Genomic DNA, 17,890 nt, shown 5'->3' with positions numbered 1-17,890 from the left:
CTGTCACCCTCTCGCCAAGCTGCTTGGTGATGGTCTTCTAGTCCATTCCAATCTTGTGAAGGTCTACAATATTGTCCCTGACATTCTTGGGCAGCTCTTTGGCCATGGTGGAGAGATTGGAATCTGATTGCTTCTGTGGATACATGTCTTTTATACAGGTAACGAGCTGAGATTAGGAGCACTCCCTTTAAGGGAGTGCTCCTAATCTCAGCTTGTTACCTGTATAGAAGACACACCTGGGAGCCAGAAATCTTGCTGATTGATAAGGGATCAAATACTCATTACAATGCAAATCAATTTATAACTTTTTGGATGTTTTTGTTATTCTTCTGTCTCTCACTGTTAAAATAAACCTACCATTTAAGATTCTAGACTGATCATTTCTCTGTCAGTGAGCAAACGTACAAAATCAGCAAGAGATAAAATACTTTTTCCCCTCACTGTAGCACCATGTAATGGCTGAAATTACTCCTGTAGGGAGCCAAGTGGTGCAGCAGTGTTTTATATATTCATATTGTTACAGGGGAGTATTTCATGAGCGTCTTGCAGTTAACCCTGTGCCTGTGCTTTATCCCAGATTGAAGACCCCTTGTCCATTCTGATTCTGTTCGATGAGGCTCGGTACAACCTGCTGAAAGGTTTTTATCCGTCTCCAGATGTGAAACTCATCACCCTGGCCAGTCTGCTTCTTCAGATCGTATATGGGAACTATGAAAGCAAGAAGCACAAGCAAGGGTTCCTCAAGTAAGTGATGTCAGGGGTGTTGGAGGGTTACATAGTCAGTGCAGGACCCCTGGCAGCTGCTGGACAATGGTCGATGTTTGATAGGACAAGGTGTAGTAGCCAATAACAAACCTCTCTGATCCAGAGATGCCTCAGTCTCTCGCAGATCAGGTAAATGAGATTAGATCCGATCTACATATTTCAAGGTCATTCAGTTATTGAAGTCAAGGTGGTTAGCCTATCAGCCAGGCAGTTGGCATTTTCAGAATACAAAGTCAGCAGTGGCATCCTCCCATGATTCTCTCCTGGAAAGATTTTCTCTAAGCGTACCTTTTACATATTAACTAATAAAGTGGAAAAGAAAGGCCTACGAATTTTTTTTTTTTTTTTTCTCTGACGAGGGTCGGGGTTGCCGACTTGCACACTCCAGGACTGTCACATTGGTACTTCACTACCAGCGAACAACTGCCAGAATGCTTGTTCCAGCTAAAGACTGCAGTAAATAGTGAAGAAAGGATTAGGATCACAGCCATGGAGACTGCACCTTCTAAATTTGTCAAACTTGCTGGTTTGACTACAGCAAAACAGTTTTTGATTGGTTGCTGCTCATAAAAGCACACACCTTAAAGGATAAGTTCACCTTTTTATAAATAAAAGAATAAATGCACATCATTTTGCAGGTAAAGTGTGCATTTATTATTATTATTTTTTATTAGGAGCCTGTAAAGCAATGCACCAGCGATCAGCAGATCATGGGTGCAATCTCAGGCTCATGTAGCCTGTTTGCTTGTACCTTTTACGGGAAGGCCTCTAATGAATGACTGACTGGAAGATTTCAATGAACTGCCTATCATGCTCATCGGCACCCCGTTAGTTCATTGATAACTACAAGTTGTCAGCCACAATGTCTGACTAGTTGTAGTTCTCCCAGTCACAGAAAATGTTTTTTAAATTGTGACAGCGAGTGCGGGGGCTGCTCATTTAGTTACATGTTACACCCGTATCCAGGGTATAACATGTTGTGAAAGATGAACTTATCCTTTGAATTGAAGCTAAACTGCAGGTAAACCGCTAAATGCACAGATAACATGAATATAAGCGTTTTTACTCAAAGGATTTGTTTGTCTATGCAGTCTTGAGATTTACACAGCTCCCCACACAGCACAGCACTGATTGACAGGACAGGAGACCTGATTTTTTTTTTTTTTTTTCTTTTGCAATTCTTGAGCACTTACAAGTCTCTTCTCCAGTCTCAGTCTGTGACTGGACAGTAAAAGGAGAAGCAGTAAACTGATGAACTCCCTTTTCTGTCGCTCTGCTCTCTTCTATCAGTATGCGCCTAAATTAGGTCATAAGTACTTTCAACACACCTGATTGGCTCCTCGTGCTGTTTCTCCCTCTTCTAGTTTGAGCCTTATTGTATAGGAAATTGTAAGAGGCTGATACCAAGTCAAATTCAGGTATATACACTGCATCCATTTAATTTTTATTTATTTTTTTAATAGATTTGCATTCAATTCTGTATTTTAGACCTCCCTAGAGTTCAGTTTTAAATAAAGCCAGGGGAGTCTCTAATTCGATGTTCTCTTTTTCTTGCTGTCCAGTGAAGAGACTTTAAAGTCTATTGTACCAAACACAAAGCTGAAGAGTAAAGCTCCACACTGGACAAGTCGCATTCTCCACGAGTACAAGGTGAGTCAGGTTCTGGGGTAATGGTCTACCTGCTAATTATTATGAGCCAAGAGGGTGCAGAGGTTCAATCAAAGAACTAAGGAATCAAATACGTTTTTGTATTTATAAAAAGAAAAAACAAATGGTATACTTACCTGCTCTGTGCAATGGTTTTGAACAGAGCCGCCCCCAATCCTCCTCTTCTGGGGTCCTCCAGCACTCCTGGCTCCTCCCTTTTTCTTGGTTTACTCCCATAGTAACCCACTTCCTATGGGGGCTCAATCCCAACCAGGCTGCCTGCATCCATAGACCCAGAGAGCACATCTTGGCAACCCATCCACCCCCCCTCTCAAAATTTGATTGATCGCACCCAGTGCCAATGACTCACTCCTGCTGCCACTGTAAGCTGAATGAGAGGATAAAGCCGCTCAGATGGGCACAGCGCTCGATCGAGAAAGGATTCAGGTAAGTATAAGACGGTGAGGGGGCGATACAAATAGAAGGATTTTTTTTACCCTAATAAAAGGAATGCATCAAGGTAAAAAATGTCCATCTTTAATAACCATTTTAATGGAGCGGGCTTTGCACAGTCCTACTAGAGCAGAAAATGGCTTTCCCTTAAATTGTCAAGTTTCTAAATATCTAAAATATTTGTATGGTGTAGCATTAACAGTACCCTTCACTGGAACATGCCAGAGCTCAGCAGTTTGGTGGGGTGTTCACATGCTTTCCCCCCCTCTTCCAGTGTAGGTGGGATGGCCAGGTATGCCCAAACAATTGACTATATTTGGCTGGTGCACATCTGAATGGTGGTAATATAGTGTCTTATTTCCTTTACAGAATCTGAGTACAAGTGAGGGGGTGAGCAAAGAGATGCACCACCTACAGCGCATGTTCCTCCAGAACTGCTGGGATATTTCCACCTATGGAGCGGCCTTCTTCACTGGTCAGATATTCACCAAGGCTACTTCCAGCAGCAACAAGGTCATCCGGGTCTACGTCAGCATTAACGTCAATGGGCTGCACCTCCTCAACCTGGAGACCAAGGTACCTGGGCGTTTGAATGTTGTGGCTGAGTAGATGGAAGAAGTTAATATTAATCTAGTCAGTGGTTCCGATATCCCCAACAGAGTATTCTGTTCTGCTGTGGACAGTACAGTGGCCAAAGACTATGCATGCTGCAGGACAAATTGCTATGCCCAGGCCGCAAGGGAGGAACATTATCGCTATGTCTTTGTTGGAGCGCCAAAGACAAAGTACTGCAGCTTGTGGCTGGAATCTCCAGAAGACATAAGATGCCGTTTTGTGATTTAGCCCAACAGGGGCCATCAAAGTCATTAAGGATATGATTAGACCTTGTAGTATCTAAAGATGTAACTCGGATCAATTTCTAATATTAATAATTCTTTCTACTTTTTCATCCTTAATGGCGTTTAATCCAATGACAATGATGATAAAAAATAAGAGTACTATTACCTGGGTAGTACATTTACCTTTGGGTGGTTTGAAGTACATAGTTGGGTGAAGTAAGTATGCCTTGATATGGAGAGAAGTTACAGTGCCTTGAAAAAAGTATTCATACCCTTTGACATTTTTCACATTTTGTAATGTGTAAATGTATTTTATTGGGATTTTATGTGATAGACCAACACAAAGTGGCACATAATTTACAAACAAATATCTGAAAAGTGTGGCGTGCATTTGTATTCAGCCCCCTTTACTCTGATACCCCTAACTAAAATCTAGTGGAACCAATTTCCTTCAAAAGTCACCTAATTAGTAAAAAGAATCCACCAGTGCGTAATTTAATCTTTGTATAAATACAGCTGTTCTGTGAAGCTCTCAGAGGTTTGTTAGAGAGCCTTAGTGAACAAAAAGCATCATGAAGCCCAAGGAACATATCAGACAGGTCAGGGATAAAGTTGTAGGGAAGTTTAAAGCAGGGTTAGGTTATTTAACCACTTTCAGACCGGACCATTTTGCTGGTAAATGACCAGAGGTCTTTTTACACTTTGGCACTGCGCTGCTTTAACTGGTAATTGCGCGGTCATGCAATGTTGTACCCAAACAAAATTTGCGTCCTTTTCTTCCCACAAATAGAGCTTTCTTTTAAAGGTATTTGACTGACTCTGCGATTTTTATTTTTTGCGATATAAACGTAAAAAGACTGCAAATTTTGAAAAAAAATGATATTTTCTACTTTTTGTTATTAGAAAAATCCAATAAACTCAATTTTAGTCATACATTTAGGCCAAAATGTATTCAGCCACATGTCTTTGGTAAAAAAAAAGTCAATAACTGTATATTTATTGGTTTGCGCAAAAGTTGTCACATCTACAAACTAAGGTACATTTTCTGGAATTTACGCAGCTTTTAGTTTATGACTGCCTATCTCATTTCTTGAGGTGCTAAAATGGCAGGGCAGTACAAAACCCCCCCAAATGACCCCATTTTGGAAAGTAGACACCCTAAGGAAATTGATAAGAGGCATGTTGAGCCCATTGAATATTTTATTTTTTTGCCGCAAGCGATTGAATAATGACAAAAAAAAAAATTTTTTTTTTTTTTTACACAAAGTTGTCACTAAATGATATATTGCTCACACATGCCATGGTTATATGTGGAATTTTACCCCAAAATACATTCTGCTGCTTCTCCTGAGTACGGGGATACCACATGTGGTCGACTTTTTGGAAGCCTAGCCGCGTACGGGGCCCCGAAAGCCAAGCACCGCCTTCAGGATTTCTAAGGGCATACATATGTCATTTTACTCCTCACTACCTATCACAGTTTTGAAGGCCATAAAATGCCAAGATGGCACAAAACCCCCACAAATGACCCCATTTTAGAAAGTAGACACCCCAAGCTATTTGCTGAGAGGCATGTTGAGTCCATGGAATAATTTATATTTTGCCACAAGTTGCGGGAAAATGACAAACTTTATAAATTTTTCACAAAGTTGTCACTAAATGATATATTGCTCACACATGCTATGGGCATATGTAAAATGACACCCCAAAATAAATTCTGCTGCTTCTCCTGAGTACGGGGATACCACATGTGTGGGATTTTTTGGGAGCCTTACCGCGTACGGGGCCCCGAAAACCAAGCACCGCCTTCAGGCTTTCTAAGGGCGTAAATCTTTGATTTCACGCCTCACTACCTATTACAGTTTTGAAGGCCATAAAATGCCAAGATGGCACAAAACCCCCACAAATGACCCCATTTTAGAAAGTAGACACCCCAAGCTATTTGCTGAGAGGCATGTTGAGTCCATGGAATATTTTATATTTTGCCGCAAGTTGCGGGAAAATTACAAACTTTTTTTTTTTAATTTTTTTTTTCACAAAGTTGTCACTAAATGATATATTGCTCACGTATGCCATGGGCATATGTAAAATGACACCCCAAAATAAATTCTGCTGCTTCTCCTGAGTACGGGGATACCACATGTGTGGGATTTTTTGGGAGCCTAGCTGCGTACGGGGCCCCGAAAGCCAAGAACCGCCTTCAGGCTTTCTAAGGGCGTACATTTTTGATTTCACGCCTCACTACCTATTACAGTTTTGAAGGCCATAAAATGCCAAGATGGCACAAAACCCCCACAAATGACCCCATTTTAGAAAGTAGACACCCCAAGCTATTTGCTGAGAGGCATGTTGAGTCCATGGAATATTTTATATTTTGCCACAAGTTGCGGGAAAATTACAAACTTTTATTTTTTTTTCACAAAGTTGTCACTAAATGATATATTGCTCACACATGCCAGGGACATATGTGAAATGACACCCCAAAATAAATTCTGCTGCTTCTCCTGAGTACGGGGATACCACATGTGTGGGACTTTTTGGGAGCCTAGTCGCGTACGGGGCCCCCGAAAACCAAGAACCGCCTTCAGGATTTCTAAGGGTGTAAATTTTTGATTTTACACCTCACTACCTATCACAGTTTTGAAGGCCATAAAATGCCAAAATAGCACAAAACCCCCCAAAATGACCCCATTTTGGAAAGTAGACACCCCAAGCTATTTGCCGAGAGGCATGGTGAGTATTTTGCAGCTCTCATTTGTTTTTGAAAATGAAGAAAAAAAAAATAATGTATATTTTTTTTCTTTTTTTCAATTTTCAAAACTTTGTGACAAAAATGAAGGTCTGCAAAATACTAACCATACCTCTCGGCAAATAGCTTGGGGTGTCTCCTTTCCAAAATGGGGTCACTTGGGGGGATTTTGTGCTATCTGGGCATTCCATGGCCTCCGAAACTGTGATAGGCAGTGAGGAATGAAATCTAAAATTTACACCCTTAGAAATCCTGAAGGTGGTGCTTGGATTTTGGGGTACCGTACGCGGCTAGGCTCCCAAAAGGTCTCACACTTGTGGTATCCCCGTACTCAGGAGAAGCAACAGAATGTATTTTGGGGTGTAATTTTACATATAACCATGGCATGTTTGAGCAATATATCATTTAATGACAACTTTGTGCAAAAAAAAAAAAAATAATAATGTATTTTTTCCACAACTTTTGTCAAAATATAAAATATTCCATGGACTCGACCTGCCTCTCAGCAAATAGCTTGGGGTGTCTACTTTCTAAAATGGGGTCATTTGGGGAGGTTTTGAACTGTCCTGGCATTTTATGCACAACATTTAGAAGCTTATGTCACACATCACCCACTCTTCTAACCACTTGAAGAAAAAGCCCTTTCTGACACTTTTTGTTTACATGAAAAAATATTTTTTTTTGCAAGAAAATTACTTTGAACCCCCAAACATGAAGTGTTTTTTTAAAGCAAAAGCCCTACCGATTAAAATGGTGGGTGTTTCATTTTTTTTTTTCACACGGTATTTGCGCAGCGATTTTTCAAACGCATTTTTTGGGGAAAAAACACACTTTTTTTTATTTTAATGCACTAAAAATCACTATATTGCCCAAATGTTTGATGAAATAAAAAATATGATCTTAGGCCGAGTACATGGATACCAAACATGACATGCTTTAAAATTGCGCAGAAACGTGCAGCAGCGACAAACTACGTACATTTTTAAAAGCCTTTAAATGCCTTTACAGGTGACCACTTTAGATTTACGGAGGAGGTCTACTGCTAAAATTAGTACCCTCGATCTGACCTTCGTGGTGATACCTCACATGCATGGTGCAATTGCTGTTTACATATGCCACCAGACCAACGCTTGCGTTCCGCGTTGCGCCTTAGCAGGGGGGGGACAGGGGTGTTTTTTTTTATTTATTTTTTTTTTATTATTTATTTTGCTTTTTTTATTTATTTTTAAACTGTTCCTTTCATTTATATATATTTTTTTATGATTTTTATTGTTATCTCAGGGAATGTAAATATCCCCTATGATTGCAATAGGTAGTGACAGGTACTCTTTTTAAAAAAAATTAGGGTCTATCAGACCCTAGATCTCTCCTCTGTCCTCAAAGCATCTGACCACACCAAGATCGGTGTGATAAAATGCTTTCCCAATTTCCCAATGGCGCTGTTTACATCCCGCAAAATCTAAGTCATGAAATGCTCGTATCTTCCGGTGTCTTAGGCCATAGAGATGATTGGAGCCATTCTGGTCTCTGATCAGCTCTATGGTCAGCTGGCGGAACCACCGGCTGCATTCTCAGGTTTCCTGTTGGGACAGGAGAGCCTGAGAAAACCATGGAAGATGGTGCGGGGGGGGGGGACATTCCCTCCCACTGCTTGTAAAAGTAGTCTAGAGGCTAATTAGCCGCTAGGATTGCTTTTACATAAAAGCCGACCGCTGGCTGAAAAGAATGATACCAAGATGATACCTAAACCTGCAGGCATCATTCTGGTATAAGCACTCAAAGTCCCGCAACATACCAGTATGTTGCTGGAACTGGTTGGGCATATATTGTAATTTTTTTTTCATGCAGCCTGTGGGCTGAACGAAAAAAAAATATTGATCGGTGGGTATGCCCACCATTAGATACCACCCTTCATCCACCCACTTTCTAATGGTGGGCATACATGCACCATTTATATATGCCGAAGCATGGGGGCATCCTCCCGCAAAAGGTAGGAGCAGATCGCTCCTCCACCCCTTATGCCTCCATGCTTCGGCATATATGCTCTTTTTTAACTGTGGTGGTGAAATCACCCCCGACAGTGCTGGAATCGCGGCTTTATGTATCATGGGAGCAAACGCTGTTGCTGTCAAGATAAATAAATCCGCTCTGCAGCAGAATGGCGTACCTGCTAAGCAAATGATGGTTAACAATAAAACAAAGTAACATTACAGTATAACAGTAGGACTTACCATACCTGCAAAGCAAATACAAAAAAAATCGCAAAAAATAACACATTTAACACAATCTGTGCCTAAAATATATATATGCCGAAGCATGGGGGCATCCTCCCGCAAAAAAGTTATGCCGCGTACATACATTCAAACTTTTCCACGGGCAAGCCCTCCGTCGGAATTTTGACTGTATGTACGCGGCATTAGGAGCAAAATCGCTCCTCCACCCCTTATGCCCCCATGCTTCGGCATATATGCTCTTTTTTAACTGTGGTGGTGAAATCACCTCCGACAGCGCTGGAGTCGTGGCTTTACTTATCGTGGGAGCAAACGCTGTTGCTGTCAAGATAAATAAATCCACGCTACAGCTGAATGGCGTACCTGAAAACAAAAAATGGTTAACAATAAAACATTGCAGAATAGAATACAGTACAAAGGAGCAGAACAATAGAGAGAGAATAGAGAGAGAGAGAACAATAAAACGACAACTATTTTTGGTTTTTTTATTTTATATTTTTTTTGTTTTTCTTTTTTTTTACTTGTTTTTTTTTTTTTAACACTTTTTCTGTTGTAACGGTTCCAGCGGTTTGGGTCTCTCAAAATGCGATGGCATCTTGGGAGACCCTGTGAACGTGTGCCTAGCCTGTGCAATGCTGTACCCTACGCTAATACTCAACTAGTGAATGGTAGCGTTCAAAACACTCACCCTGACAAAGACCAGGCTGGTCAGGACAGCGGGGACAATAAGAACGGGTGTCACGCCTAAATCCGCGCTTTCTGCAGACACGACATTTTCTTTGGGGGGCTCGTTGGGTAGGGGTACTCGGGATGACATAAGAATAATGCCTCTCATGCAGCCGGCTTACTGCATCTGGTAGGGGAAGGTGAGGTGGAGCACCGCCTGGATACAGAAGGGCTCTGACGATATCCTCCTGGAATTTGAGGAAGGATCCAGTCCGTCCTGAAGCTTTGTGTAGTACATAAGCATTCAGTATAGCCAATTGGAATAAATAAACAGACACTTTTTTGTACCAGCGTCTGGACTTACGGGCAACTAGATACGGCGCCAACAACTGGTCATTGAGGTCCACCCCTCCCATGTTAAGGTTATATTTGTGGACACAGAGGGGTTTCTCCACAATACCAGTCGCCGTAGGAATTTGGACCGTCGTGTCTGCATGAAGGGAGGTAAGAACGAAAACATTCTTATTATCCCTCCACTTCATAGCGAGCAAATTATTACTGCGCAAGCAGGCTCTCTCCCCCAGCCTAAGACGAGACTCTACAAGCCGCTGGGGAAAGCCCCGGCGATTAGGTCGCACGGTGCCACATGCTCCAATCTGCTGATCAAACAAGTGACTAAACAGTGGCACGCTTGTGTAATAATTGTCCACGTACAAGTGGTACCCCTTTCCGAATAAGGGTGACACCATGTCCCACACTATCTTGCCAGCGCTTCCTATGTAGTCAGGGCAGTTCTCCGGCTCTACGTGACTATCTCTTCCCTCATAAACCATGAAACTACGTGTATAGCCTGTGGCCCTGTCACAGAGCTTATACATCTTGACCCCGTATCTGGAACGCTTGTTGGGGACGTATTGTTTGAATGACAAGCGACCAGAAAACTTAATCAGGGACTCATCAACGCAGACAACTTGATCGGGAGTAAACAAGTCTGCAAAACGTTGGTTGAAGTGGTTTATGAGGGGCCGAATTTTGTAGAGCCGATCGTACTCAGGGTCTCCACGAGGACGACAGAGTTCATTGTCGCTGAAGTGCATGAACCGCAAAATCATCTCGTATCGTGCCCTGGACATGGAAGCAGAGAACACGCGCATATGGTGAATTGGGTCAGTGGACCAATATGACCGCAACTCACTCTTTTTGGTTATGCCCATGTTGAGGGAGAGGCCCAGAAAGATTTTAAATTCGGAAACCGTAACTGGTTTCCATTGTCTGGCAAGGGCGGACTGGGGAATAGTGGCGATGTGTTGAGCAGCGTACAAATTGGTTTGGTCCACAATAGATCTAAAGAGATCTTCGGTGAAAAACAGTGAGTAAAAGTCAAGTGTCGTAAAATCAACTGTTTCCACCTTAATGCCAGGTTGGCCAGTGAATGGGGGAAGTACGGGTTCTGCAGAAGTGGTGGGCACCCAAATAGGATTGGCGAATTCTGCAGGAAGGGCACTATGGGTACGACGGGCCTGTCTTTGTCTTCTTGGTGGCAGCGGGACACTACTTGTGCTTGCCACCTCGCCAGCTTGAACTGCACTTATGGGACTCGCCACGTCACCACGTGTTACTGCAGTGCTGGATGTAGGTCCAGGGTGTACTAGGCCGCTGGTGCTTGCCAGTTCACCAGAAGGATGAGCGGCTCTAGTACGTCTCTGCTCCATACGAGTGGCCTGCGGTTTATGCACCTCAACAACAGAATACATTCAGGATCGGGCACACCTGTCCCTAACAGAGGCCTCATCTCCGTCGTCAGAGCTATCTGTCATGGAGCCGCTGTCCTCTACAGGATCGTATTCTGAGCCTGAATCTGACAGATGAGTGACGTCCTCTTCACTATCTGTCATGCTCAGAAACGTGTAGGCCTCTTCACTAGTGTACCTTCGCTTTGCCATTTTGGGCTCTAAATTTAGGGGTACACTAGTGAGACTCACAGGTAAAAAAGCACCTAGCCTGTCAGCGACTGTTTCAAAACGCTACAAAAAAAACTGTTAGCGATCGCAGGGATCAAGCCTGACTCTGCGAACGCTGCAGTTATGTGTGTTGTGTTTTGTAAGTGACAGTGATCGATCGATACTGCACTTGGGTGGGCTGGGCTGGGCTTGGCGGAGGGGCTAAACGCAGGTGCTAGCGGGTATCTGGGCTGATCCCGCTAACAATGCGTTTTGGGAAACCTAAAATGCAGGCAATGCTAATATAGATCTGATCAGATACTATATTACTAAGGGAGGTGTATGCTTTGCGCGTGGGTGTTAGCGGTACTGGCACTAACCTGACGCTGGGGCGACGCAGGCCTTATCTGACCCTCAAACTTATATCACCCGCCGGGTGATCAGGGGGTTAAACCTTTATTAGGTAATAAATGGCGGGTGCCCTGAAACAAAAAAAAAATAACTAACCAACCAGCGTCACCTGTAACAGTTATATGGTGATCACTGGTGAAAGGGTTAACTGGGGGGCAATCAGGGGGCTATGCGGTAGTATATGGGGGTCCCTGACGCTATAAAAAGCTGCGGCGAACCCAAATACTTACCTGCCTAACTAGCGTCACCTGTGACACTAATACAGCGATCAGAAAAAAATCGCTTATTAGTGACACTGGCGACGGGGGGTGATCACGGGGTTAAACCTTTATTGGGGGGGTTATGGGGGCACCCTAGAGCTAAAGGGGGCTAACCCTAACTGCCCTAACAGTTATTACAGTCACAAATGACACCAATGCAAAAAAAAAAAAAAAATGCACTTGGTGTCACTGTGACTGGGGGGGGCAGGGGTGATTGGGGGGTGATTGGGGGGTGATCAGGGGGGTGAAAAGTGTGCCTGGCGTGTTCTACTGTTAGTGTAGTGTGTTGGTGCAACTCACCGATCCTCTCTCCTCCGTGCCGGAACGAAAAAGACCGACACGAGGAGAGATTACATCATTTCCTCTCCTGTGTTTACATTACAGGAGAGGAAGTGATGTCACGAAGACTTTCTATTCGTCGGGAGCGATCGCGAGGGGGTGGCCATGAATGAATGGCCGCCCCCTCATCCCGGATCGGTCCCGAACGAATACCGACCGCCGCAGGCACCGGGCGGGGGCCCGATCAGGCCCCCGACCCGGGGCAAGGCAGGGACGTACATGTACGCCAATATGCCTGCCCGTGCCATGCTGTCGACGTACATCGTCGTGCGGCGGTCGGGAACTGGTTAAAAAAATATCCCAAGCTTTGAACATCTCACGGAGCATTGTTCAATCCATGTTCCGAAAATGGAAAGAGTATGGCACAACTGCAAACTTACCAAGACTTGGCCATCCACCAAAACGGATAGGCCGGACAAGGAGAGCATTAATCGGAGAAGAAGCCAAGAGGCCCATGGTAACTCTGGGGGAGCTGCAGAGATCCACAGTTCAGGGGAAGAATCTGTCCACAGGACAACTATTAGTCGTGCACTCCACAAATCTGCCCTTCTAGAAGAGTGTCAAGAAGAAAGACATTGTTGAAAGAAAGTCATAAGAAGTCCAGTTTGCGAAAAGCCATGTGGGGGACACAGCAAGCGTGGAAGAAGGTGCTCTGGTCAGATGAGACCAAAATTGAACTTTCTGGCCTAAAAGCAAAACACTATGTGTGGCAGAAAACTAACACTGCACATCACCCTGAACACACCATCCCCACTGTAAAACATGGTGGTGGCAGCATCATGTGGTGAGGATGCTTTTCTTCAGCAGGGACAGGGAAGTTGGTCAGAGTTTATGGGAAAATGGATGGAGCCAAATACAGGGCAATCTTAGAAGAAAACCTGTTAGAGTCTGCAAAAAACTTGAGACTGGGGTGGAGGTTCACCTTCCAGCAGGACAACCACCCTAAACATACAGCCAGAGCTACAATGGAATGGTTTAATTCAAAGCCTATTTATGTGTTAGAATGGCCCAGTCAAAGTCCAGACCTAAATCCAATTGAGAATCTGTGGCAAGACTTAGATCAGATGGAGAGCATCTGAACAGAAATTTGACAGAACTTGAGCTATTTTGCAAAGAAGAATGGGCAAAAATGTCACTCTGTAGATGTACAAAGCTGGTAGAGACATCCCCAAAAAGACTTGCAGCTGTAATTGCAGTGAAAGGCGGTTCTACAAAGTATTGACTACAAATTCACACCACACTTTTCACATATTTATTTGTAAAAAAAAAAATGAAAACCATTTATCATTTTCCTTCCACTTTACAATTATGTGCCACTTTGTGTTGGTCTATCACATAAAACCCCAATAAAATATGTCTACATTTTCAGTTGTAACATGACAAAATGGGGAAACTTTCAAGGGGGGTGAATACTTTTTCAAGGCACTGTACATTCACGCTGAACCTTTTTACAATTTTAGAGCTGTTGAAGTGATATTTAGTAAAATGTAGAGAGTCTTACAACATAGGATGGCTTTAGCCATCAGGTGTTGGTTAGAGACAATATGGCTGTCCTATACTTGTAGGGTCCCTCCTCCTCTCACAGCTTTCACAGATCCTTTTTATGTTGTGATTTCAGGCTTTGTTGATCAGTCTAAAGTTTGGCGGTTTCAAATGGCAGTTGGGCGACGGGGACACCTGCTTCCAAATCCACAGCATCCATAATATGGAGAACAAAATGAGTTTCATTGTACACACAAAACAGGTACGTCTCTGATGTTCAAATAAATGTTGTGCCATTCAGCCTTAAACATTTTGTTATGCGATTCCTGAAGAGGGATAGCGCTCAAGATGAACAATCCAATTATTCTGAATAGGCTCTTTTACATCTGAGCACTGTCGCCTAAAACTTGAAAGGTATGTGAGATTCTTTGGGGCAGAATCATGTTTTTGGCCCCATAAACTTTAATGGAATTGCCTGAAAAACACAGGTTTTACATGTTTTTCACAGAACTCCAATTGCATATCTTTGGGGCCAAAAGTACACTGTACACCTCCGTTCCAAATGTTTCTATTGATTTCAATTGAAAACTTGGGTGGTGAAAATTAAAAGTGTGGATGGTCAGTTAGACCTGGATCAAATTTATATATATATATATATATATATAATCTCTATCTCAATCATATTTTTATATATAAACACAGTGTGAGTGCTATGCAGTAATGGAAAATTTTAAGCCAGAAAAATCCTTCTATAATACAGTGAAGAAGAAACATAGGTACAACAGTTTCAGCCATCCCTTCCTTTTCTCGTGTTCAAACATTTGAACTTGAGAAAGAGTAGTGACATAGTGACACCCAAAACTGTTCTTATGGTTTTTTGGATACTTCTGGTTTAAAATTTTCTATTACTGCATTGTGCTTCCAGTCCCAGTTTAAAGTTGGCATTATGCTCGCAGAGCAATTCTAAACAGGATCACTACCAATTATGTAATGATGCAGTGGCGGCTGGTGCTTAAAATATTTTGGGGGGGCTCAAACAAACTGAAAAAATTCTGGAAAACAAACATCAATTGTAGACTCACTGTGCCCCTCACTCACTCCCCCCCCCCCCCCCTTTGGCGCTTGCCCTATCTCGGTGGCAGCTGCTGCTATCTCATCTTGCAACGGCAAGCTGTGTCCTTCATGCGTCTCCTCCCCTCCTCCTGATAGGCATCCAATCGCAGCACTTGTCCTTTCAGCCAATCAGATGACAGGTATCAGATTTTCGCTACCTGATTGGTGGAGAGGCGGTTCACTGTTAGAAAAGCGAATATTCATTTGCTTTTCTAACACCTGGGTGGACTGCGTGTGCAATGCTTTGCGGTCCGAGTTCACCTTTTTTTTTTTTTTTTTTTTTTTTTTAAGTCTATTAGAGCCTATAGCTCTAATCGGGTGCTTCAAAAATACACCCCCGCCACTGTAATTCAGGCACCCGGCGTCTGAGAAGGGGCCGGATGCCTGAATAGGGGGTGGCGGCAGCGGCCGTGGATAGCTTCATGCAATGCATGAGTCTATCCAATAGTCATAAAGGGGGTGGCTGGAGAGAGGTGGTGGTGCCTGTATGCCCTTAATGGACGCACCGCCACTGTAAATAATGTAAAATATAATTCTGGTGGTTATTAGTATTATTACTACAACTCTATTATACTACTGCTTCTGTTAACCCTGTCAGGCACAACAGAGAGCGGTTGATGAAGGCCCAATCAAAATTTTGATATGGATTTTTGTGATCTGTAGTTTACAACATGGAGATTGCTCAGGTGACTTAAGAAAAAGCTGACCTGTCCATTCAGTCAGTTTGCAAAAAGACGTGGTAGAAAAAAGATCAGTAGTGAAGTGCATGAATCATTACAAAAAAAATGATCCCTGCAATGTGGTGTTGTTTTTTTTTTTTTTTAAACCCAGAGCCTAATTCCTATTTGTTTTCTTGTTTTGCTAACAGGCCGGCCTTGTGGTGAAATTGTTGATGAAGCTGAGCGGGCAGTTTACACCCGGAGATAAGAGCACGACAGAGCGATACGGCTATGGGTAGCACAAAGAGGCTGCCATCTACCCTCACCTTCCTCCTGCCTGCTTACACCATGTCTCCAGAGCAATGGACTCTCCCCACCAATGCCTTCAGTACAGACAGAGTGGCAATTACTGCCCATCCAGCTGCTTCTTTTTTTTATATATATATTTTTTATATGTTCCCAAACTTTCCTAGGCCTGTTCATTGAAATGCTGTAGAATGCTTGTATTTATTAAATATAGTCTTTATATAAAATATGGTTGGTGTTCATCACGGTTTGTGTTTATTATAGTTTTTTTTTTTTTTTTAGTGATTATTTTTATTACTTTGAGGCCAACATCTGTCCCTTCTCAGATACCTCACTCCCCTCCCCCCCCCCCCCCCCCCCTTCTGACATTTGTTTGTCCTCAACAATTTCAACCTCACTCCCCTCTGCTGGCATCCATCCCTCTTCCCAACCACCTCGCTCCCCTCTGCTGGCATCCATCCCTCGCCCCAGCCACCTCTCTCCCCTCTGCTGGCATCCACCTCTCTCCCCTCTGCTGGCATCCACCTCTCTCCCCTCTGCTGGCATCCACCTCTCTCCCCTCTGCTGGCATCCACCTCGCTTCCCTCTGCTGGCATCCACCTCGCTTCCCTCTGCTGGCATCCACCTCGCTTCCCTCTGCTGGCATCCACCTCGCTTCCCTCTGCTGGCATCCACCTCGCTTCCCTCTGCTGGCATCCACCTCGCTCCCCTCTGCTGGCATCCACCTCGCTCCCCTCTGCTGGCATCCACCTCGCTCCCCTCTGCTGGCATCCACCTCGCTCCCCTCTGCTGGCATCCACCTCGCTCCCCTCTGCTGGCATCCACCTCGCTCCCCTCTGCTGGCATCCACCTCGCTCCCCTCTGCTGGCATCCACCTCGCTCCCCTCTGCTGGCATCTATCCCTCGCCCCAGCCACCTCGCTCCCCTCTGCTGGCATCTATCCCTCGCCCCAGCCACCTCGCTCCCCTCTGCTGGCATACACCTCGCTCCCCTCTGCTGGCATCTATCCCTCGCCCCAGCCACCTCGCTCCCCTCTGCTGGCATCTATCCCTCGCCCCAGCCACCTCGCTCCCCTCTGCTGGCATCTATCCCTCGCCCCAGCCACCTCGCTCCCCTCTGCTGGCATCTATCCCTCGCCCCAGCCACCTCGCTCCCCTCTGCTGGCATCTATCCCTCGCCCCAGCCACCTCGCTCCCCTCTGCTGGCATCTATCCCTCGCCCCAGCCACCTCGCTCCCCTCTGCTGGCATCTATCCCTCGCCCCAGCCACCTCGCTCCCCTCTGCTGGCATCCATCCCTCGCCCCAGCCACCTCGCTCCCCTCTGCTGGCATCCATCCCTCGCCCCAGCCACCTCGCTCCCCTCTGCTGGCATCCATCCCTCTTCCCAACCACCTCGCTCCCCTCTGCTGGCATCCATCCCTCGCCCCAGCCACCTCTCTCCCCTCTGCTGGCATCCACCTCTCTCCCCTCTGCTGGCATCCACCTCTCTCCCCTCTGCTGGCATCCACCTCTCTCCCCTCTGCTGGCATCCACCTCGCTTCCCTCTACTGGCATCCACCTCGCTTCCCTCTGCTGGCATCCACCTCGCTTCCCTCTGCTGGCATCCACCTCGCTCCCCTCTGCTGGCATCCACCTCGCTCCCCTCTGCTGGCATCCACCTCGCTCCCCTCTGCTGGCATCCACCTCGCTCCCCTCTGCTGGCATCCACCTCGCTCCCCTCTGCTGGCATCTATCCCTCGCCCCAGCCACCTCGCTCCCCTCTGCTGGCATCTATCCCTCACCCCAGCCACCTCGCTCCCCTCTGCTGGCATCTATCCCTCGCCCCAGCCACCTCGCTCCCCTCTGCTGGCATCCATCCTTTGCCCCAGCCACCTCGCTCCCCTCTGCTGGCATCCATCCTTTGCCCCAGCCACCTCGCTCCCCTCTGCTGGCATCCATCCTTTGCCCCAGCCACCTCGCTCCCCTCTGCTGGCATCCATCCCTCGCCCCAGCCACCTCGCTCCCCTCTGCTGGCATCCATCCCTCGCCCC

The 17,890-nt window shown here is 45.2% G+C and overlaps 1 protein-coding gene across 2 annotated transcripts in view; it reads left to right on the top strand.

The window, feature by feature from the left end:
- KRIT1 (KRIT1 ankyrin repeat containing) overlaps nt 1–16,102 on the top strand; it is an 82,675-nt gene extending 66,573 nt beyond the window's left edge. For both annotated transcript variants that reach the window (XM_077490803.1, XM_077490804.1), the window contains 5 exons: nt 578–744; nt 2,328–2,415; nt 3,235–3,441; nt 13,919–14,044; nt 15,764–16,102. In XM_077490803.1, the coding sequence (XP_077346929.1) occupies nt 578–744; nt 2,328–2,415; nt 3,235–3,441; nt 13,919–14,044; nt 15,764–15,853 (678 nt within the window). In that variant the 3' untranslated portion in view covers nt 15,854–16,102. The remainder of the gene's footprint in view (nt 1–577; nt 745–2,327; nt 2,416–3,234; nt 3,442–13,918; nt 14,045–15,763) is intronic.
- The last annotated feature ends 1,788 nt before the right edge of the window (nt 16,103–17,890 follow it).

Source organism: Lithobates pipiens, unplaced genomic scaffold (assembly GCF_037356315.1).
Source record: "Lithobates pipiens isolate NorthernLeopardFrog02 unplaced genomic scaffold, aLitPip1_a1.2 Scaffold_19, whole genome shotgun sequence".
NCBI classification, from domain to species: Eukaryota; Metazoa; Chordata; class Amphibia; order Anura; family Ranidae; genus Lithobates; species Lithobates pipiens.
The sequence above is the reverse complement of the archived record's forward strand: the minus strand, read 5'-3'. Positions and strand labels throughout refer to the sequence as shown.